This window comes from Hylobates moloch, unplaced genomic scaffold (genome assembly GCF_009828535.3).
Source record: "Hylobates moloch isolate HMO894 unplaced genomic scaffold, HMol_V3 SCAFFOLD_1, whole genome shotgun sequence".
In the NCBI taxonomy this organism is placed as follows: domain Eukaryota; kingdom Metazoa; phylum Chordata; class Mammalia; order Primates; family Hylobatidae; genus Hylobates; species Hylobates moloch.
The window spans coordinates 162,015,533-162,034,500 of NW_026652276.1; the positions used below are offsets into that span (position 1 = coordinate 162,015,533).

The window sequence follows — 18,968 nt, forward strand, 5'->3', positions numbered from 1 at the left end:
CCCCTTAACATTCATCGCCCACATCACCATAAACATATTGTTATTTTTGATCATGCAGACTTGGAGGAACTTTCTCCCAGTGGAAAATTATATTCAGTTTTAGTACAAGACAGCCTGCTCTTCTCCCTGACATAAGGGGCAATGTCAATATTTCTGTTTTCAAGGTTTCTAACCAAGCTAAATAAGAAAGACTCTTCCTCTCCAATGAAGTTCTTGGGAAAAGGCCATCATTTGCTTATCTTTGAGGAGATGATTTTGAGAAAAGGAAAAAAACAATAAGAAGTTTTAAAATTGTCAGGGACTATGAGATACAGCTGTTTTGGGGTGAATATTAAAGTTTTAGGAGATAAATTGATTCAAGTAATTGAAAATACTTTAAATACTTTGAAATTTAAAGGTGAAAAAATACTTGAGAGGAAATGTAGCAATTTGAGAACTTTGTTTTCTAGTATTTGTATAATTATTTTCTCATCCCCATGATGATCATGCTGACAGTTGGTACTGTCTTCCTATTCATATTAAAGGGTGTCATTGAGAAATGACTGAGTCATATGACAATGGTCATTCAATAATCAATACACATTGCCAATATGTGCATATGCTTAGAAAAAAGCCTCTAAAACTTCCATTGACATTCTGGCTACCACAAGTGAGGTATTCTAGAGGTCTTAACACATGACATAGGTGGAATTATGTAATTCATTCCAGAGTTCTGCCTATGTTTGTGGTAGTTGGAGTAGTTATATCTTAATTTTATTTAAAAACCAGAAAGAAAGAAACATAAGGCAGCTGCTATTATCACTTTGACTTCTACCTTATTTTAAAACCCAGTCATTCCTCAGTTTCATCATTTAGCAGAATCTTTAGAGTACCATTCCTTGGAACATCCTTAAGAGGCTGATTCTTTCACAGTGAATTTAATTTGCTTTTATTGTCCCCAAAGTAGAAAAGCATGAAATCACTTTTGGAACAAGTATATCTTGCTTCCACCTTCTTCTCAAAGAGTGGCAGGAACTTAGCTGGCACAAAGGGAGAGAGTATGATTAAAGCCTCATTAGTGTGTGAGGGAGTGAGGGGGAGGAAAATAATCTAATGGGCTGATTATTTTCTCAAATATTGTATTGATATTTTTAGAAAACTCATAAGGTATAATGGGTTGTTTCCTTGTCACTGCTCCACCTTGAAACCTTGCCACTTATTAGCTGTGTGACCCCAGCAAGTCGTTTATTCTCCCTGAGGCTTAGCATTCTTATCTGTGATTTGGGATAATAATGCCTACTTCACAGGTTTATTAGGATAAATTAATAGACTAATGTACGTAAAACATCTTTATGAATTCTAACATATTAAAATATAATTAGTGGTAGTAGCCATTTTATGCATCACGCTGCCAAATCACACACATTGTAGGATGGATAAGAAGAGAGATTAAGAACTGGTATAGGTAGGAGATCTGGAACGAAGTCAATTAACACATTGGAGTAAACCGCAAAACCAAGGATTAGCAATGGAGGGAAAATGGGAAGGGAAGACTTAGAGGGCTGGATTCTTGTGCAGGTCATGTGGGACCCGTGTAATACAGGATGAATCTTATAATCCAGGATGTTCTTCCCCTTGAGAGGGTGTGATTGGCAATGTAGGGAAAGGACTTTTACAGTTTCACAGCCAAACAGCCGAGGTCTTTGCGTTAAATGACAGCTGGAAAAAAGTCTATGGAAAAGTTAGCATCTTGCATCTAGTCCCAGTCAACACCAAAATGGGAGATGGGTTCTGGAGTCATCCTGGGTTTGAATTGCTTCAGACTACCTAGTTTTTGGCAAGTCATGTATCCTGCTGTAGCCTCAGTTTCCTTATCTGTAAAATGGAATAAGTTGATGTTGATAAGATCAGGTAAGATAATGAATGAAAAGTGCCTGCTGCATAATAAACTTAATAAGTATTATTTTTATTTATTATTTATTATAATAGTTTTAATATTAACCAAAGTGAAGATTTACTAATGAGAAAATGAATGAATGTATTTGCTCTCCTCTTTCTTCTTTCATTTAAAAAGGGAAAGCGTCAATGTGTGAGTTTTAGAACTATCATAAGATGATGTGTATTTTTAAAGGAGTTAAAATTATCCATTCTGCAAAGTTATGGTCTAAGTAGTCTTCACTGAACCATTTGTTAAGTTCATATGCACAAATACTGCAGACAGTCCTGAATTTGGCCATTTCCTGTGAAAATGAAAGTAGTATCTCCCATCTAGAATCCCTTTTGTGGGCCAAGAGGAAGTGGTATGCCATCTAAACAGTCCGTTATTCTTCTTTTGAGAGAGTGGTTGCAGGGGTTAGGGATAAGGCTAAGACTGTCGTCTTAGGAAAGTGATAGATGTTGTTACCAATGGCGACTCTGGAATTTGCTCTCATGTCTGTTCATTATCTCCTAATACAAGGGCTCCCTCTGCAGGCTCCAACAAGCCTCAGCTGTTGCGTGGGAAGCTATGTCCAGCTATGCGAGAACCTGTTGTAATTCCTTTATTTGTGAATGTAGCTGTATCCACTGACAACAAACTGTGTATCTGAAAATATCACAGGTCAACGCACTTCTTAGGTACCTATGGTGCTGCCTTGTGACAAAACCAGTGCCGTCAAATGGCCAAGCAAGACCTGCCCGCAGTTCTCTTGCTCACATTTACCAGGTGTGGTGGCCTAACATGGACACATGGCCCATGGAACAACAAAAGATCATTTTCAAAGACCCCACCATAGTGGAGAGACACTACTTCTGTGGATTCTCAGATCATTAAATGCCTAATGTTCCCATCTATCAAAGTATGGTACATATACACTGAGGAACAACTCTCATGCCGTGTTACAGACCAATTCTAATATCTGCAGAATGTTAAGACCTGATTTAAAGTCTATTAGATTCACAAAAGCATTGCTATAAGTCATTTTCCCATAGTTTGAAAGATACAAAAGATTATTTAAATATGTGAAACATAGCTATATGTCAACAATTATATGGATAAGGATGGACAGTTTGTTTTAGGTGAACACTGAAGGACCACAGATGACATGGAACACACCTTAAATTCATTGGCTGAGGCTGCAGGACAGAGAGAACAGTAAGGTATCTACAGGGTCAGCTGTCCTACTGCAGTTGGCCTTCAGATACTCCCAAAGGTTGAGGGTTAGGGGGAAGTGAATAAGGAAGACTATGAAGGAGAGAATGAATAGCAACACTGAGCATTGACAAGGCTGGCCTGAGAGAAACTATGGACCTATTTTAACTGCCTTTCCCGCTTGCTTTCCCATGTGTGGGTATTAGTATGATTAATACTAGTCGAGGGGAGGTTTTAGCTAACATTCTCACAAGAACAATATCATGAATTAAATACTAGAGTGTCAAATTTTTTCTTAAAACATACTACTTTGTTAAAAAAAATCGTGCCTTCTCTCTGTATCCCTATGTTAAAAAAAATTGTGTAACATTTGGTATATCCCAAGAATACACACAACACGTGTAAATTCTAATGATGTTGAATCTACCTGTGTGCTCCTCCCCTTTGCCCAGTTTTAATATCTTTAAAATCATGAATTATTATTAAGGAGGTCTATTACAGCAACACTATCTCAGGCTCACTGGAGAGACTTTTGCTGGATATTGTTTATGGATTTTTAAAAATTATATTAAAACAATTTATTATGAAAATTAAGCATGCACAAAAGTGGAAAGACTAGTGAAATGAACTCTCATTTACATATCACACTTCCTTAACAATTATCAACACATAGTTGATCTTGTTTTAGCTATATTCTTCACTCCTCCCCTTGCCACATTATCCTGAATCAATCCTCAGACATCACCCATATAAAGCGTTAGTATTTGTCACCCAAATGTAAGAACTCTTTTTAAAAACTTGAGTGCAATACTATTATCAAATCTAAAACAAACGAACAATTCCTTAATACAGCAAATATCCAGCATTCACATTTCCAAGCTTGTCTTATCCATTTGCTATAATTGGTTTGTTTGGATTGGGATCCAAATCATGCCCACACATTGCATTTGATTGAGATAGCTCTTAAATCTCTTTTAATCAAAGTAGACTCCTCCCTTGTTTTTTATTTTATTTTATTTTATTATTATACTTTAGGTTTTAGGGTACATGTGCACGATGTGCAGGTTTGTTACATATGTATCCATGTGCCATGTTGGTTTGCTGCACCCATTAACTCGTCATTTAGCATTAGGTATATCTCCTAATGCTGTCCCTCCCCCCTCCCCCCACCCCACAACAGTCCCCAGAGTGTGATGTTCCCCTTCCTGTGTCCATGAGTTCTCATTGTTCAATTCCCACCTATGAGTGAGAACATGCGGTGTTTGGTTTTTTGTCCTTGCGATAGTTTACTGAGAATGATGTTTTCCAGTTTCATCCATGTCCCTACAAAGGACATGGACTCATCATTTTTTATGGCTGCATAGTATTCCATGGCGTATATGTGCCACATTTTCTTAATCCAGTCTATCATTGTTGGACATTTGGGTTGGTTCCAAGTCTTTGCTATTGTGAATAGTGCCGCAATAAACATACGTGTGCATGTGTCTTTATAGCAGCAAGATTTATAGTCCTTTGGGTATATACCCAGTAATGGGATGGCTGGGTCAAATGGTATTTCTAGTTCTAGATCCCTGAGGAATCGCCACACTGACTTCCACAATGGTTGAACTAGTTTACAGTCCCACCAACAGTGTAAAAGTATTCCTATTTCTCCACACCCTCTCCAGCACCTGTTGTTTTTAGCTCGCAGTTAGTGAATGTGTTACTTGTACTCGCGGATTTGCTGATGATATCCTCATGGTGTTGTGTAACGTGTTTCTCCCTCTTCCGTCTATTATTGTAAGCTGGTAGTAACAGCTGGCAGGAACTTGGGGACACTCAAAGCTGGTAGGTCTAGAGACGTGTTTACATTCAGGTTCAGTTTTTTCTAGGCCAGAATGTTGATAGGTAGGGTGGTGTATTCTCTAATGCATCACAGCAGGAGGCACATGGTGTCTTGCTGTATCCTTCCTTTTTTTTTTTTTTTTTGGAGACAGAGTTCACTCTGTCACCCAGGCTGGAGTGCAATGGCATGGTCTTGGTTCGCTGCAACCTCTGCCTCCCGGGTTCAAGTGATTCTCCCGCCTCAGCCTCCCTGGTAGCTGGGAGTACAGGTGCCTGCCACCATGCCTGGCTAATGTCTGTATTTTTAGTAGAGACACTGTTTCATTACATTGGCCAGCCCGATCTCGAACTCCTGACCTCGTGATCCACCCGCCTCGGCCTCCCAGAGTGCTGGGATTACAGGCATGAGGCACTGCACCCAACCTGGCCATATCCTTCCTAACCTTTTCACCTCATCATGTAAGGGCACAGGTTAACGGAAATGAATGAGAGGAAGCCACCAAATCTGCGGTGAGTTGGGGTGACTGAGCAAAGAGGAGTATTATTTTTGATAAAACATTCAATGATTTTGGGTAAGATTTACTTAACTATGCTTCCTTGTTTTGTTGGAGGGTGTCAAAATGTTTGGAAGAGAAAAGACATGTCCTTTTAAGATGTAGCAAAGTGTATGAATCAGTCAGGTGTAGGTGGAGAACTTCAGGCAGTGAACTTACACACTCTCCCTTTGAAAGTACTTCAGAGGTACTCAAGAAAGGAGTGATAATGGAAATGTATGTACTACAGGGTTTTCATGTTCTCTACTTGGAGCCCTTGATGTTGGAGTGATCCTTTCAGCCGGCAGGAACTTGGGGACACTCAAAGATGGGAGTCAGTAGGAGAGAGGTGTTAAAGAGATAATTAGCACCTGTAGCCTTAGAAGCAGCTAAGTACTAAGTGGAACAGATGGAGACAGTATAATAAAAGTGGCCTGTAAGCAAAATAGAAATACATAATTATGAAATTAATTAAAAGAATTAAGTCAGCAATAAAGTACAGTTTTAAAATGGCCCCCGTCCTTTTAAGGGCTTATGTTATCTAGAAGTATTTTAGAGTTTATAAGTAGAAAGTAAATTAAAAGATGGACTGTTTTTCTGGATAAACAACTTCAACATTTCTTATAATTTATGGTTTTTGCAGTGTTGGAAGCTAGAAGCTGTTTAGCTGGTAATAGGATGTGGGCAAAACAGGACCTAAGGCAAAGGTCTTGGGAGATAGCAAAGTCTGACCCTGGTTCTTTTTTTTCTTTATTTATTCAGGCGTATTTTATACATTATAGAATTCATCCTTTTTAAGTATAAAATTCAATGATTCTTTAAGTAAATTTGCTACTAAGCTATACAGCCATCACCATAAATCAGTTTTAGGACATTTTTATCCCCACAGCAAAATCCCTCATGACCATTTATAGTTAATCCATGTTGCTATCCCTGGCCCCTGGCAGTGACTAATCTACTTTTTGTTTCTATAGAGTTACCTTTTCTGGATATTATTTGTAAATGTAATCATATAATATATCTGGCTTCTTTCATCAGTAATAATGTTTTCGAGGTTCATTCATGTTATAGCATTTATTTATAGTTTATTCCTTTATATTGCTGAATTTACAGTACTTTGTCCATTCACCAGTTGATGGGCATTTAGGCATTTAGGCTGTTTCTAGTTTTGGATTATTATGAATAATGCTGCTAAGGGCAATCATATGCAAGTCTCTATGTGGACATACACTTTTATTTTCTTTGGGTGTATATGTAGGAGTGAAATGACTGTATCATTTGGCAAATTTATGTTGAACCTTAAACTGCCAAACTGTTTTCCAAAGTGGCTGCACCAGCAATTATGAGGGTTCCTGTTTTTCTACATCCTTCTAGCCCTGCACCTTAATAGCTGTGCAGACTTGGGCAAACCTTAGTTACCGCTTTAATAAAATAGGTGGGTGGAGCTGACATATACCATGTGCCTATTCTGTGGTAAAAATCATGATAGAAGCACTTACAAGCTTTGTCTCACTTAATTCTGAGCCCTATGAAATGTAGATATTATTTTCTACATATGTGATGAATTTACCGAGGTTCAGAGAAGTTACATAAACTAGACATCATTATAATGCAGGATTATTGTGAGTACTAAATTACATCAAATAACATATATGAACGCGTGGCATAGTCTTGGGAATACACAAGGTAGCTAATGAAGCAATTTTTATTTCTCTCCTTCTTCCCATCATTAGCATCTCTAGTAGATCTAGACACAGGGCGTCACCTACCCTCATCAGGTGCCACCAATTTTCTGGTAATAGTTACCAGCTATGAAGCTGTCATGCCTTAGTGAAGCTGAAAATCCTTTTTAGAGTTTATCCTGCACTTCCAGTTAATGAGGTGGCAGAAACATCATAACTCAAATAGCATAATCTTTGTTGCATACAATGATAAAAGCAACTAGTTCAGGATATGATTATATTTCTTAATGGTTGTTTTTTATTCTTGTCTCTTCTTCCATCCTCTATTCACAATACTCGTAATTACTTTTCCAAATTCTAGAGAAGAGAGTTCTGAAAAAAGTTAATGTTGCCAAGAAGTTAATTGACTTGATTAATTTGAAATGGACCTGGATCTGTTGGTTTGAGGATTGCCTAAGTGGTAATAGAAAAGTGATCTAGGAGAAGAGGGTTCAATTAGTACCTTAATCACATTCAAGAAGTTTTTGATATTAAAATATATATATTTAAAAAAACATGAAGTCTTTAAAAAATTAGTAACTTGTTATTTGTTGTGTCTTTTCAGGGAGAGCCTGGGGTCAGAGGCCCTCCAGGTCCTTCTGGGCCTCGGGGCATAGGAACCCAAGGGCCAAAGGTGAGTCCTCAGCTCAGTGCTTTGTGTGAGGGTCAGATATCATCAGTGACAAACAAGTGAACAGTAACTTCATCATCTTGGTGTTGACTTATTTTTTTCTTGGTGACTGATGAAAAGTCTTATTTTTCATATCAGGTGAACGTTCAGTAAAATAGAACATTCGAGTTTATAAAGCCATTCACTTCCCCCAAAAGAAATGAGCAAGTCAGCCTCTTTTTAATTTCAAAGTGCTTAGAACATTTCTGGGTTTCTTAGAGGCTGTGCCGTCGTCAAGAAGCACATCTTTACTTTGGCAGAGGTGCCTCAGGTGGCCTTTTAACAGGTCACCTGCTAAAGTGTCATTGTGCCCTTTGTGCCCCAGCTACTCTGGCAGGGCGTCAGTACAAGGGTCCAGATTGATTGTCCCTGGAGAAGACGGAGCAACTTCTTTTGGCCCAGTTTCCCTCCTTTCTATGTCTCCTTCAGTTTGGTGGTTATTCATCCTTTTATTCTTTTAATCCAGTGTTTCTCAAAGAGGGAGACTTTGTTTCCCTTCCTTGGCCTCAGAGAACATGTGGCAATGTCTAGGGGCATTTTTTGGTTGTAGTAGGTCGAGTCCAGAGATGCTGCCAACCATTCTACAATGCCCAGGACAGCCTCCCATCAGAAAGAGTGACCCAGCTCAAAATGTCAATAGTGCTGAGTTTGAGAAACCTAGTTTTAATTGTTCATTCACTTGCTCAACAAATTTCTTTGATTTGTTTGAAAGTAGGGTAAAGAAGTAGCAAGCATGTTCAGTAGGGAAAATAGATGTCAATGAACCACCCACCACAAAAGCAAATTTTGAATTGGTATATTCATGCCAAAAATGCACAGACGTGAATTAGAGCCCATTCTCAGATAGGAGAGGGAAAAGGCTGTACGAGTCAAAGATTTTAATGAGCATCCCAGAATTACCAAGATTCTCAGTTTATCTCTGTTTTGTCCATCCACTCAATTTTGGAAGTATGCTATTTTTGAACCTTCTAGATCACTTTAAATGGATGAAGATCCCCCCGCCCCCAAGATGTTAGTAGTCATTATCACTGGGTGATGGGAAGATGGGTCTATTTTTCTTATTCATGTCGTCTTTATTTCTGTTCAAATTTTTTTTGCAATGGGCAGGTATTCCTCTTATAATCAGAAAAAAATCAAGCTTTTTTAATGCTAGAAAGAAAAAGACTGACTATACAATAACTTATATTAACCCAGCATTTCTGAAGGCTTCTTCCATCCAATGTTAATTTAGGAACTTCTGGGATAAGCAACGTTACACTAATTTCTTTATTGTGGGACTTGTTAGAGCCATTAATCTACTATATTAGTGTGCACTGGAGATCTCCAAGGGAAAGCGCATGCTATTTTCCAATCTTATTCCACCACGAAGTGCTTCCAAAGAAACATGGGCTCAGTTTATGAACAGATACTGGGAAATGCTACACTTGCTTATTGCTTCATCTACATATTTTCCTAAAAATTTGGACATTGATATCCACTGAATCTTTAACTGCAACCCCAGTGAAATCACACCTTATATTGAAATGGAGCAACATCTTAAGGCTATGTGGAGCCACATGTCAGTGGTTTTCATACGTGGTGCAGGGCAGCCCTGGTGTTCTTGGGCTTGGTGGTAGGGCAGTGAAGGGGGCCCAAGCAGATGAGACCCTGGGCCTCCATTTCTGCTTAGGCCAAGGAGCTCTGCTTACTGCTTAATTTTTATTTGGATTATATTTAAGGTTTTGTTTGTAAAGAATTCTGTGGTTTAAAAATATTGAGGAAGCACTCTAAGTAAAATAGTAAGTAGCTTATAGGCAGCATGAAAGTCCTGGTCAGACTGAAGTAAGAATGAAGCTGAGGGTAGTAATACTTAACATTGTTTCTTCTTTGATCTTCTTACATTTTGTCTTCAAATTCTCCCATCTTCTAACAGGGTGATACTGGGCAGAAAGGCTTGCCTGGCCCTCCTGGCCCCCCTGGCTATGGATCACAGGGAATTAAAGTAAGTGAATAGGGTTGTGCTGGAGTCACCTCTGATTTCACCAGAGTGATCGGGAGAAGATGTTGTAGATAACACAAAAATGGCTATTATGAAATAGATTTGTTGTGAGCCTAGCAGTTAAATGGCATCCAGTATTTAGAGACATCATCTGGAAGTGTAAAAATGGTATGAGTACAATACTTTAGCAAATGCTAAACATTATATAAATTGCTTGGTGCAAAAGTGAACTGTTCTATGGTTTGTTGCTTTCCCCTCTTTGTGAATTGAATGGAGAATTTATACTCAGCTGCTCTCTCTCTCTCTCTCTCTCTCTCTCTCTCCCTCTCCCTCTCTCTCCCCCCCTCCCCCTCCTCCTTCCCTTACCTTCCTCACCTGTATCCTCCATGGTAGCCCAGGGCTTCCCAATCTTAGCTCACAGTGGAATCACCTAGGGAGCTTTTGAATGGTACTAATGCCCTTTCCCAGAGGAACGAAATCCGAATCTCTGGGAGTAGAGTGTGGGTGCTGTGGTTTTCAAAGCTCTCCAAGGGATTCTCCTGAGCAGCCAGGGTGAGAACTTGTATTCTAGGCCCTGAGTCTGTGTTACTGGAATTCATAGCCATCTGCATGTCACTTTGTTTCTGCGTCAGCAGCAACAAGCTCATCCGGCATGGTGGGACTCTCAGGGTCTCTCATGTCTCAGTAGACAAATTTGGCATCTAAACATTGCTGTGTAATTCTAAAAAATTCCGTCTTCTGCTTCTAATATGTTGATGTTGTTGTTCTTATCGGTTCACTCTCTTTTTTTCCGATTCCACTGCTGCCCCCCTCATGAGCTGGTTTTTTATTTTACATGTATTTTTATATATATATATTTTACCATGCTTAAGCTTTGAAACTGAGTTATTCACCTCTGGATGATTGAGATTGATTCTAAAACTGTAGGAATATTCAAAATAAACTCCTTTTCAAATAGCAGAACTTCTTAGTAAGTAGGAGACAGTAGGAGCTTAAGATAATGTGAAAATCCTGTGTTGAAATTAAACTGCCTACTTCTGTGTAGAGAGAGTGAGCTTAGTCAAGAGCAGAACTCATAGGATGTGTGTTAAATCTCCAGTTTTATCACACAATGTCTAGAGCTTCTACAGCAGGTCTTTTAAATAACAGTTGTTCATCTCTCGGGCTAAGTATCCAAGCAAAGGCCAAATAGGCCAGTTGCCTATATTGTACAAGCCCTGGAAAGAAAATATAGCAACACTCTGCTTTCTCATAAACAACACCAATCTCATACTTAATCTTTAAATTCTATGGTTAAAAGGTGGTAGTGTTGTACACACAGTTTTGCATGAGTTTGCTTAGGGAATAAACCTATGCCAAACCACAGGTCTTGTCAGCAACATAAGCTCAACTCACACGTGCTGTTAGTTTATTGCTGCCACCTCTTTAGGCCTGGGGCTGGTTTTCTCCACTCTGTTATCTGGGAACTACTTCCTCATTCTCACTTGGGTTGTGTTTAATTAATCCTTACCAACTATAACTTATCTGACTTCCTGCCTATCCTTATGCCCTCAGGGTTATGCTGTGTCCAAACTCCATCCTGGGTGAAACCAGGTCCTGAAGCCTCCCATCATAGGAAAGAACCAAAATCAAAACTGCCACGTATCCCATCTTATCAGAAATGAGATAAGCTTTTCCTTCACTTAGGGCTGTAGCCTGATGCTGCTTAGCAGTGAGCCCAGACTAAGGCTCACTCATAAAACCTCTCTAGGCAGGGTGCGGTGGCTCATGCCTGTAATCTCAGCACTTTGGGAGGCCAAGGCAGGCAGATCACTTGAGGTCAGGAGTTCAAGACCAGCCTGGGAAATATGGTGAAACCCCGTGTCCACTAAAAATACAAAACTTAGCCTGGTGTGGTGGTGCATGTCTGTAGTCCCAACTACTCAGGAGGCAGAGGCATGAGAATCACTTGAACCCAAGAAGCAGAGGCTGCAGTGAGCTGAGATAGTGCCACTGCACTCCAGCCTGGATGACAGAGCGAGACCTTGTCTTCCCAAAAAAAGAAAACCACCCAGCACTTTGGGAGGCTGAGGTGGGTGGATCATGAGGTCAGGAGTTTGAGACCAGCCTCACCAATATGGTGAAACCCCATCTCTACTAAAAATACAAAAATTAGCCAGGCATGATGGTGCGTACCTGTAATCTCAGCTACTCAGGAGGCTGAGGCAGGAGAATCGCTTGAATCCTGGAGGCAGAGGTTGCAGTGAGCCAAGATCACACCACTGCACTCCTGCCTGGGCAACAGAGTGAGACTCTGTCTCAAAAAACAAACAAACAAACAAAAACAACCAGGAAAACCTTTTTAGACATATTGGATTGCCTGGCATCCAGTTGGCAGCAGGACAGAGGTTCATCCCTCAGGACTTTCACCTCATTTTCCTGACTGTGGCAAAAACCACAGTTACTTTTGCACCAACGAAATACCATCACTGCAAAAGGGAGGGAACTGAAAAACCAAATTGGTGGCATTCTTATGAGTCATTTCAAGGATATAGGAACAGTAAAATTTCATTTCTTACATTCATTTATTGACTTATTTCCTACCCCTTTGCAAAGAGCATTCGAATCAGTGAAATCTGCTTCTGTTGGTGTGTGTGCTTAGTAGGTTTGATGGAAACCTTTGTTGCTGTTAACCTTTAACACAGAGGCCTGAACTGTACTCTGTCTCTCTATCCCCTTCCACTTATGGGAGAAATAAGGGTTGTAGCTGCAATCACAAGTGATTTGCTTCAGCACTCACCTAACTTAGTTGCTAGAATAGTGGCTCTTCAGCCAGTCATTCATTCATTCAGCCAACCAGCCGATACTGATTGAGCATCCCCTATGTCAGGCAAATAAGCCAAGTGCTAGTATAAAGTAGTGAGTAAAAATATGTGAACTTAGTCCTCATGGAATTTGCAGGCTATAAAATAATTAGACTTTGAGTTCTGGAGAGTATAGAGGATGGCACAATGGAGTGAATTTAGATTACAGCAGTAGGCAGGGCCCTTGTGAGGTCCTATGGGCCAAGTAATGAGTTTGGCCTTAATCCTAGGAGCAAGTGGAAGTCAGAGAAGAATGATCTGATCAGTTTGGAAGAGACTCACTCTGGCTACCATTTGTAGAATGAATGGACATGACTGGAAGGAATGTGGGAGTAGAAGGGCTTCTCTTTCCATGTCCCTTCCCATTCTCCTGACTCTCTATGTGGAAGAGCATGATCTTCTGGGAACCTCTTTCCCCTGCCTTTCCTGGGGCTCTGGGACCACCCAGGGCTGCTGCTGTGGTAGCTCTGGTCCTGGAAAACCCTGAGAGCATGATGGGCTCACCCCTCTTTATTTAGTACCATGGCAGCCTCCTGCCATTCCTCTGCTGGCCCAACTGGCTCTGCCCTGAAGAGGAACTCCAGCTCCTTCAGGGCCTCGGTGCTTTTTCCCAACCACAAATGTCTGTTGTTTGGATCGATGAATATGGGACTGTGGCTGTTTGATCCTAAAATGGCCTTGGACTTTCAGGTTCATGTCACAGGCCAGGAAGTTATATGATGCTGCCATCTTGTCCCACTGTGAGCCTCCAGCACTAACCCAGATATAGACTCCAGATATATCAGAAGTCCCACAGATTAAGTCAGAAGGGAGAAGGAATGGGTCTGGGTCTGGAGGAATTCCTTTATATGCCAAGTAGCTATTGTGAGGCCAGGAGGGATGTGATCAGAGGGTGGACCACCCAGGTTAAAAAGCATTTAGACAGACGTGGATGGCTTCTCCCCATTCTTCATTTCTAATTGGGAGTTATGCCAGTTTCCCCATCTCCATTCTTGTTTAAGTCCATTCCAGTGCCCTGATCAGCCCTGACATTCCCTTCGTACTTATTTTCAGAGGACCCAGAAGTCCTTATATAAACACAATTCCTGGTAGCCCTCCTTGACTTTAAAGACTTTGTGAGGTAGATTTGTGGACTGGCTCTACTATAACTCTTCCTATGCATAAATGCTTTATTCATTGAGAGAATTAGCTTCCATGCCACTGGTTTTTGCTCTTCCTGTAGGCTTGAATATGACTGATCCACCCCTGGCTGAGGATACCTCTTGTTGGGCTATAGCAAAGGAGGGACTGACTATTTCATGCCTAACAAGTTTGTTATCAGTTTTAAAAAATAGCCTCAATGACATGCTGGGTAATTTGGTGACCTCTATCCAACAGAAACCCTGGGGTCCCCAAAACTGACAAATAGTAATGACTGCAGTGGTCGCACAGCCACAGGCCTAACAGATCAACCTCTGAGACATCTGAAGCCCATAAATAGAATGAAATACATTCTACATGACATCTACCCCCATCTATATTCTGACCTCCACGGTGTAAGGGAAAGAGAATGAGGGACTTATTTCTCAGTGGCTTTAAAGCCACTCAGATCTTGGCCTGAATCTGGGCTTCGATTTTTTCTAGTTGCAACCTTAGACAAATCATTTATCTTTGCTGAATCTCAGCTTACTAATCTTTAAAATGGGGATAATAAGGCTTATTTTACACAGTGTTAAAAAGAAAAAATTGCATAAACTGTCTAGGACACAGAGTTGGTATTCAACCAGATTGTGGGCTATGGAGTCAACAGATTGGAATCATGGCTTCTCCACTTCCTGAGTATTACGTCTCTCCCTCAGTTTCCATATCTGAGTAATGGGATAATACAGTACTATTTCCTAAAGTTGTTGTGAGGAATGATTGAAATTAGACAGTATGTGTAATGCATGTAATACATGGTTATATATGTGGAAAATGTTCGCAGCTATTCACATTATTATTTCTATCTGCTTCGCTTCCCTTTCTGCTAGTCCCTCTTGTATTTCCCAGGAAGAAGGCCTAGAATTCTAATACTCAAGTGATTTAATGCTCTTAAGCATAACATGTTGGTTACATTAGTTAGTGTAGGCATTGTTCCAATACCAAACAGACACCCAAATGTATAATGGTTCAAACATAGTAGAGGGTTTTGCTCACTTCCAGTCCAGTGTGTGTGTTCCTGGTTGGTGGGTGATTTTCTTCCACACAGAATTTTAGAAAACCTTGCCTTCCATTTATGGTTCTTCTATTGACTGGGCCTCTTTACCACTTACACCCAGCAGGCAAAAAGGGAGTATGCAGAAGGGGTATACCTGCTTCATAAATTCTTGGCCAGGACTTGACATGTATCCCCTCTGCTCACATTGTATTGGTGAGAACTAGTTGCATGGCTGTACTTAAATTGCAAAGGGGCTTGGAAAGGTAGTCACGCTTTGTGCCCAGGAAGAAAAGGAACCAGAGGTTTGGTGAAGAGTCAACAATCATTGCCATTCATAATTTAACCTGTTTCTAGGAAAGATGGAAATTTTAAGTTATTTGTTGCTCTGAAGTATATTGGTGCCTCTAGAAGAGAACTGAAAATATGGTGGTCTCCATGGCAACTTCCAGAATGCCCCATCATTCTCCTGATACGGTGGGCACAGACACCTGGGCTTGTAAGGACTGGGTTTAGCCCATTATTTATTTTATCCTATCCTAAAAAGAGAACCTTAGAGCACTGATAATCTTACTTATTTCAAACAGCATCAGTATTACTCATGGATGACTTAGAAATTGTCGGTAGACCGGCTGAGAACCGGCCAAAGAGCTGGAGGGGGCTTGGGGTTTTTGGAAGGACCAGGAAAGTAACAGGAAATGCTCATTCATGTCCATAGCAAAGCCAGGGCCAGAGAATGAGGGACACCTAGAATTTAGTAGGAGCACCATGATTCAAAGGCTGGGGAGAGATGCGCAGGAAAGGATCAGGGGAGGGGAACAAAGCTGGCACAAAGAGCCTGATTTCGGGAGAAAAAGAGGAGTAGCAGGTAGGCTCCTGAAGGAGAATAAGGGAAGGTTTGGTGTCCTGGGTGATTGCTTGGGATGCCAGCAGCATTTGAGATGAAGCAGGGGTGTGAAAATGGGTGAGTCAGCTCACCTTGCAGAGTGTAGCATAAATGGGCACAGCCAGAAAATTGCTTCTCCCTCCAAAGCTCTCTGATTCAGGAATTATTAATGTCATTTCTTAGGAAGATTTCTTTTGGTTTGTCTCAGTTGTGCTACAATAACTGTGTTTCCGTAAACTCCAAGGGCTCTTTTAACAGAATCAGGTGTCTTTGCTACCTCTGGCTTCCCTTTACAAGAAAAAATAATGTTTGAAAGAATGTCAGGATTCTGTAGTGGAAATCTCACATGGAGCCTGCCAACCTTCTGCCTGGCTCCTACCTGTGACCTGATTGCTTTGAAAGTGTTTCCAGAATCCACTTGACTAGATCTGTGGTTAGAATGAACCTTTTACAGCACCGAAAATTGCCATGCTTGAAGGCCAAATAGAAACGATTTATTCATTGAAATTTAACTAACTTAATGGGGAAAAAGGAATCTCATTTATTAAAAAAGTCAGGGATGGGTTTGAAGTACACTAAGTTGTAAGTACCTGCAGAAGGGTTAAAAAGTATTGACATGAGGAATTTTTCTTTCATATTCTAAACTCATAACCATGCTGTACAATGGTGTTAATTACGAAGGGAGCAACCCACGTATATTTTAATATTATGACTTCGGCATTTGAGCTTAAAGGTTTTTTTTCTCCTTGACTGCAAATAAACAACAGCATTAAAAAAAAGAAAAAGGAAGACAAAACCAATCTTGGTAGTAGTAAAATCACTGCATTCAAGTTGAACACACCTCAGAAATTAATAGAAACAATAAGTTATCCAATTAACAGCATCACATAGACGATGTGCTTTCGTGCACCAGAAACTCTCTTTGAATTAACCTCTGTGACTTATCTCGTATTGTAATTTTGAAATTCACACAATGACTCCACTTCATAAAAAGGAGGAGTCGAGACCACATAAGAGGCTTCAAGTTTTAAATAGTTTGGTGTTTTAGGATTATGCCTGCCAAGTCAGTTGTGGCAGGGGGTCGAGGGTGTGGCTAAAAATTATCTTGGTGATCAAAATCTACAAACCTGGTTATGGACATTGAAAGCATCTCTATACCTTTATTATTTTTAAAACCAAATTGAAAACAATTACCTGGGTTATAAACCAAAATCAAAAGTCCACAGTATTCTCTGTAGGGTAGTACACATCAGGGCACATTTGCATTTATTAACTGAGGCTGATCTGTGGCCATTTGTATTTTTCACTTAACTGGTTCACGCTTTCATTTTCCTCCTGGACCAAGTTGCTTTCATTCCTTCAAGCCAGTTAAGGAAAAGGATAATTTTTAAAAAATAATTCCTAAATCAAAATCTGAGGATATAGTAGGCTGTTTTCCTCTTTCAATCTCATTATTAAATTTTCCTTTGTAATAGCCAATTCTCCAAATCAGATTTGGAATGAAAACTTTAGGCTTTCAATTGAGTGGGGCTTGAATCATCATTACCGGCTTGTATTTCTTGCCTATTTGCTATGAACAAGGCCCTGTGTGATGACAGTGACAGTCACAGATTTGCTGAAATACCACACCCCCTACACTGCCATGAAACAAAAAGGAAAGGCGAATTTTGAAATCATGTTTTTGAATTAAATAGGGTGCCCTACCTCAAGGTTTACTATAGTTTCCAAATTCCAAAAGAAAAATAAAAAATGGCTGCTGACTTGGTAATAAAGATAAGACATTGTTCAGTACCATGTGCTGATTCTGAATATTTGAAAAGGAGATTTGAAAATATCACCAAAAGTTAGAAAATTATGTGAAAGATTTCATTTGAACTGTCATATACTAAAACTACTCATCATGCTATAATTGTCCATAATTTATAATTATGGTATGCATGCTGCTGGTTTAAATTGGTCTTTTTTCTCTCCTTTTCCTTCATTTCTTCCTTTCTCTCTCCCTTCCTCCTACCCACCTACTCATGTCTGTCTAATATATAAAGATGTAGACACCACATATTTATTTATTTTTTCATTCTTGTAACAGATTCTGTCCATGTAAAACCAAGTCAAGTGAAGGACATGATTAAGTTACTCTTAGCTGCTCCTACCACCTTTATAGCCCATGAATTTCACTGTTGAAAATTTATAAAAGGCATTTTATCTTTTTCCTACCCATCAGTGGTTGGTCAGAAGTAAGTTACTAGTATAAATTTTTCTCCATCTCCTTTTAGCAAGATAAGAGGTATTTTTAGTACTTAGAGCTTTGGGCTCCTGGAGAGAGGTAGGGAAATATTACACTCTCTAAATTTGATGTATTATTTTATTCAAGCCTTACCATCCTATGAGGTAGGCTACAGAAAACTAAGGCACAGAGATGTTAAATAGCATCTCCCAAGTCACTCAGAGCTGCTCTTCACACGACCTACTTGAAGTAATCATGCGTTAGGTAGTAATCAAATCAGAGTAAATGTTAGAAAGAGGAAACTGATCAATTTGAGGTCTTAAAAACAAAATGTCACCCAAAATTTTAATTTGCATCTTGAAATTTAAAGTTGACACATAGGAGATGTGAGGTATATAAAGTGAGGTCTTTTTTTCCTGATAATCTATTTTTTTTATAAGATAGAAGTATTACATAAAGAGCAATTCTTTTTCCCCAAGTACAGTTCTTCAGAATCCAGGAGTTGGATTTAGTGACCTTTTGAAATCAATGCTAGCTTTACAAGGAAAAACAACAGCAGGATCTGGGCTGGCATGTGTAGCTGCACTGGGGTGGGGCTGTAATAATCACTTCTCTTACATTCAAAGACTTACCAAGTTCTTTCCTGTTTGACTGGTTGAAGGACATATTCTTTTGTACTGCAATCCTCTGTGACAAATTAGTGCATAGTATGTAATCTAAACAGATTTTTATTGCTCTTACAAACACCTTAAGAACTTTACAATTGTCGATTTTTTATCATCAGCACCTTTCCTTACCTAGTTGCAGATAAGTCTTTTTGTTTTAATTATAAGAAGTGAGGGGAAATGAAGTAAATTACGTGCTCAGGGTTACTTACAGAACCTCTAAAAAAGGAAAGATAATGAAGGTTTGAGTATTTGTGGCTCAAATTGGCAGTCCATAAAGATATTTAGCCCCAGAGCAATCTGTCTTTGATCTTGCAAAAATTCTTCAGCAGCAGTTCTTCA

The 18,968-nt window shown here is 39.7% G+C and overlaps 1 protein-coding gene across 1 annotated transcript in view; it reads left to right on the top strand.

The window, feature by feature from the left end:
- Positions 1–18,968, top strand: part of COL28A1 (collagen type XXVIII alpha 1 chain) — a 182,326-nt gene that overhangs the window by 112,255 nt on the left and 51,103 nt on the right. Inside the window, exons 26-27 of the mRNA XM_032753457.1 lie at positions 7,753–7,821; positions 9,770–9,838. Of these exons, the coding sequence (XP_032609348.1) occupies positions 7,753–7,821; positions 9,770–9,838 (138 nt within the window). The remainder of the gene's footprint in view (positions 1–7,752; positions 7,822–9,769; positions 9,839–18,968) is intronic.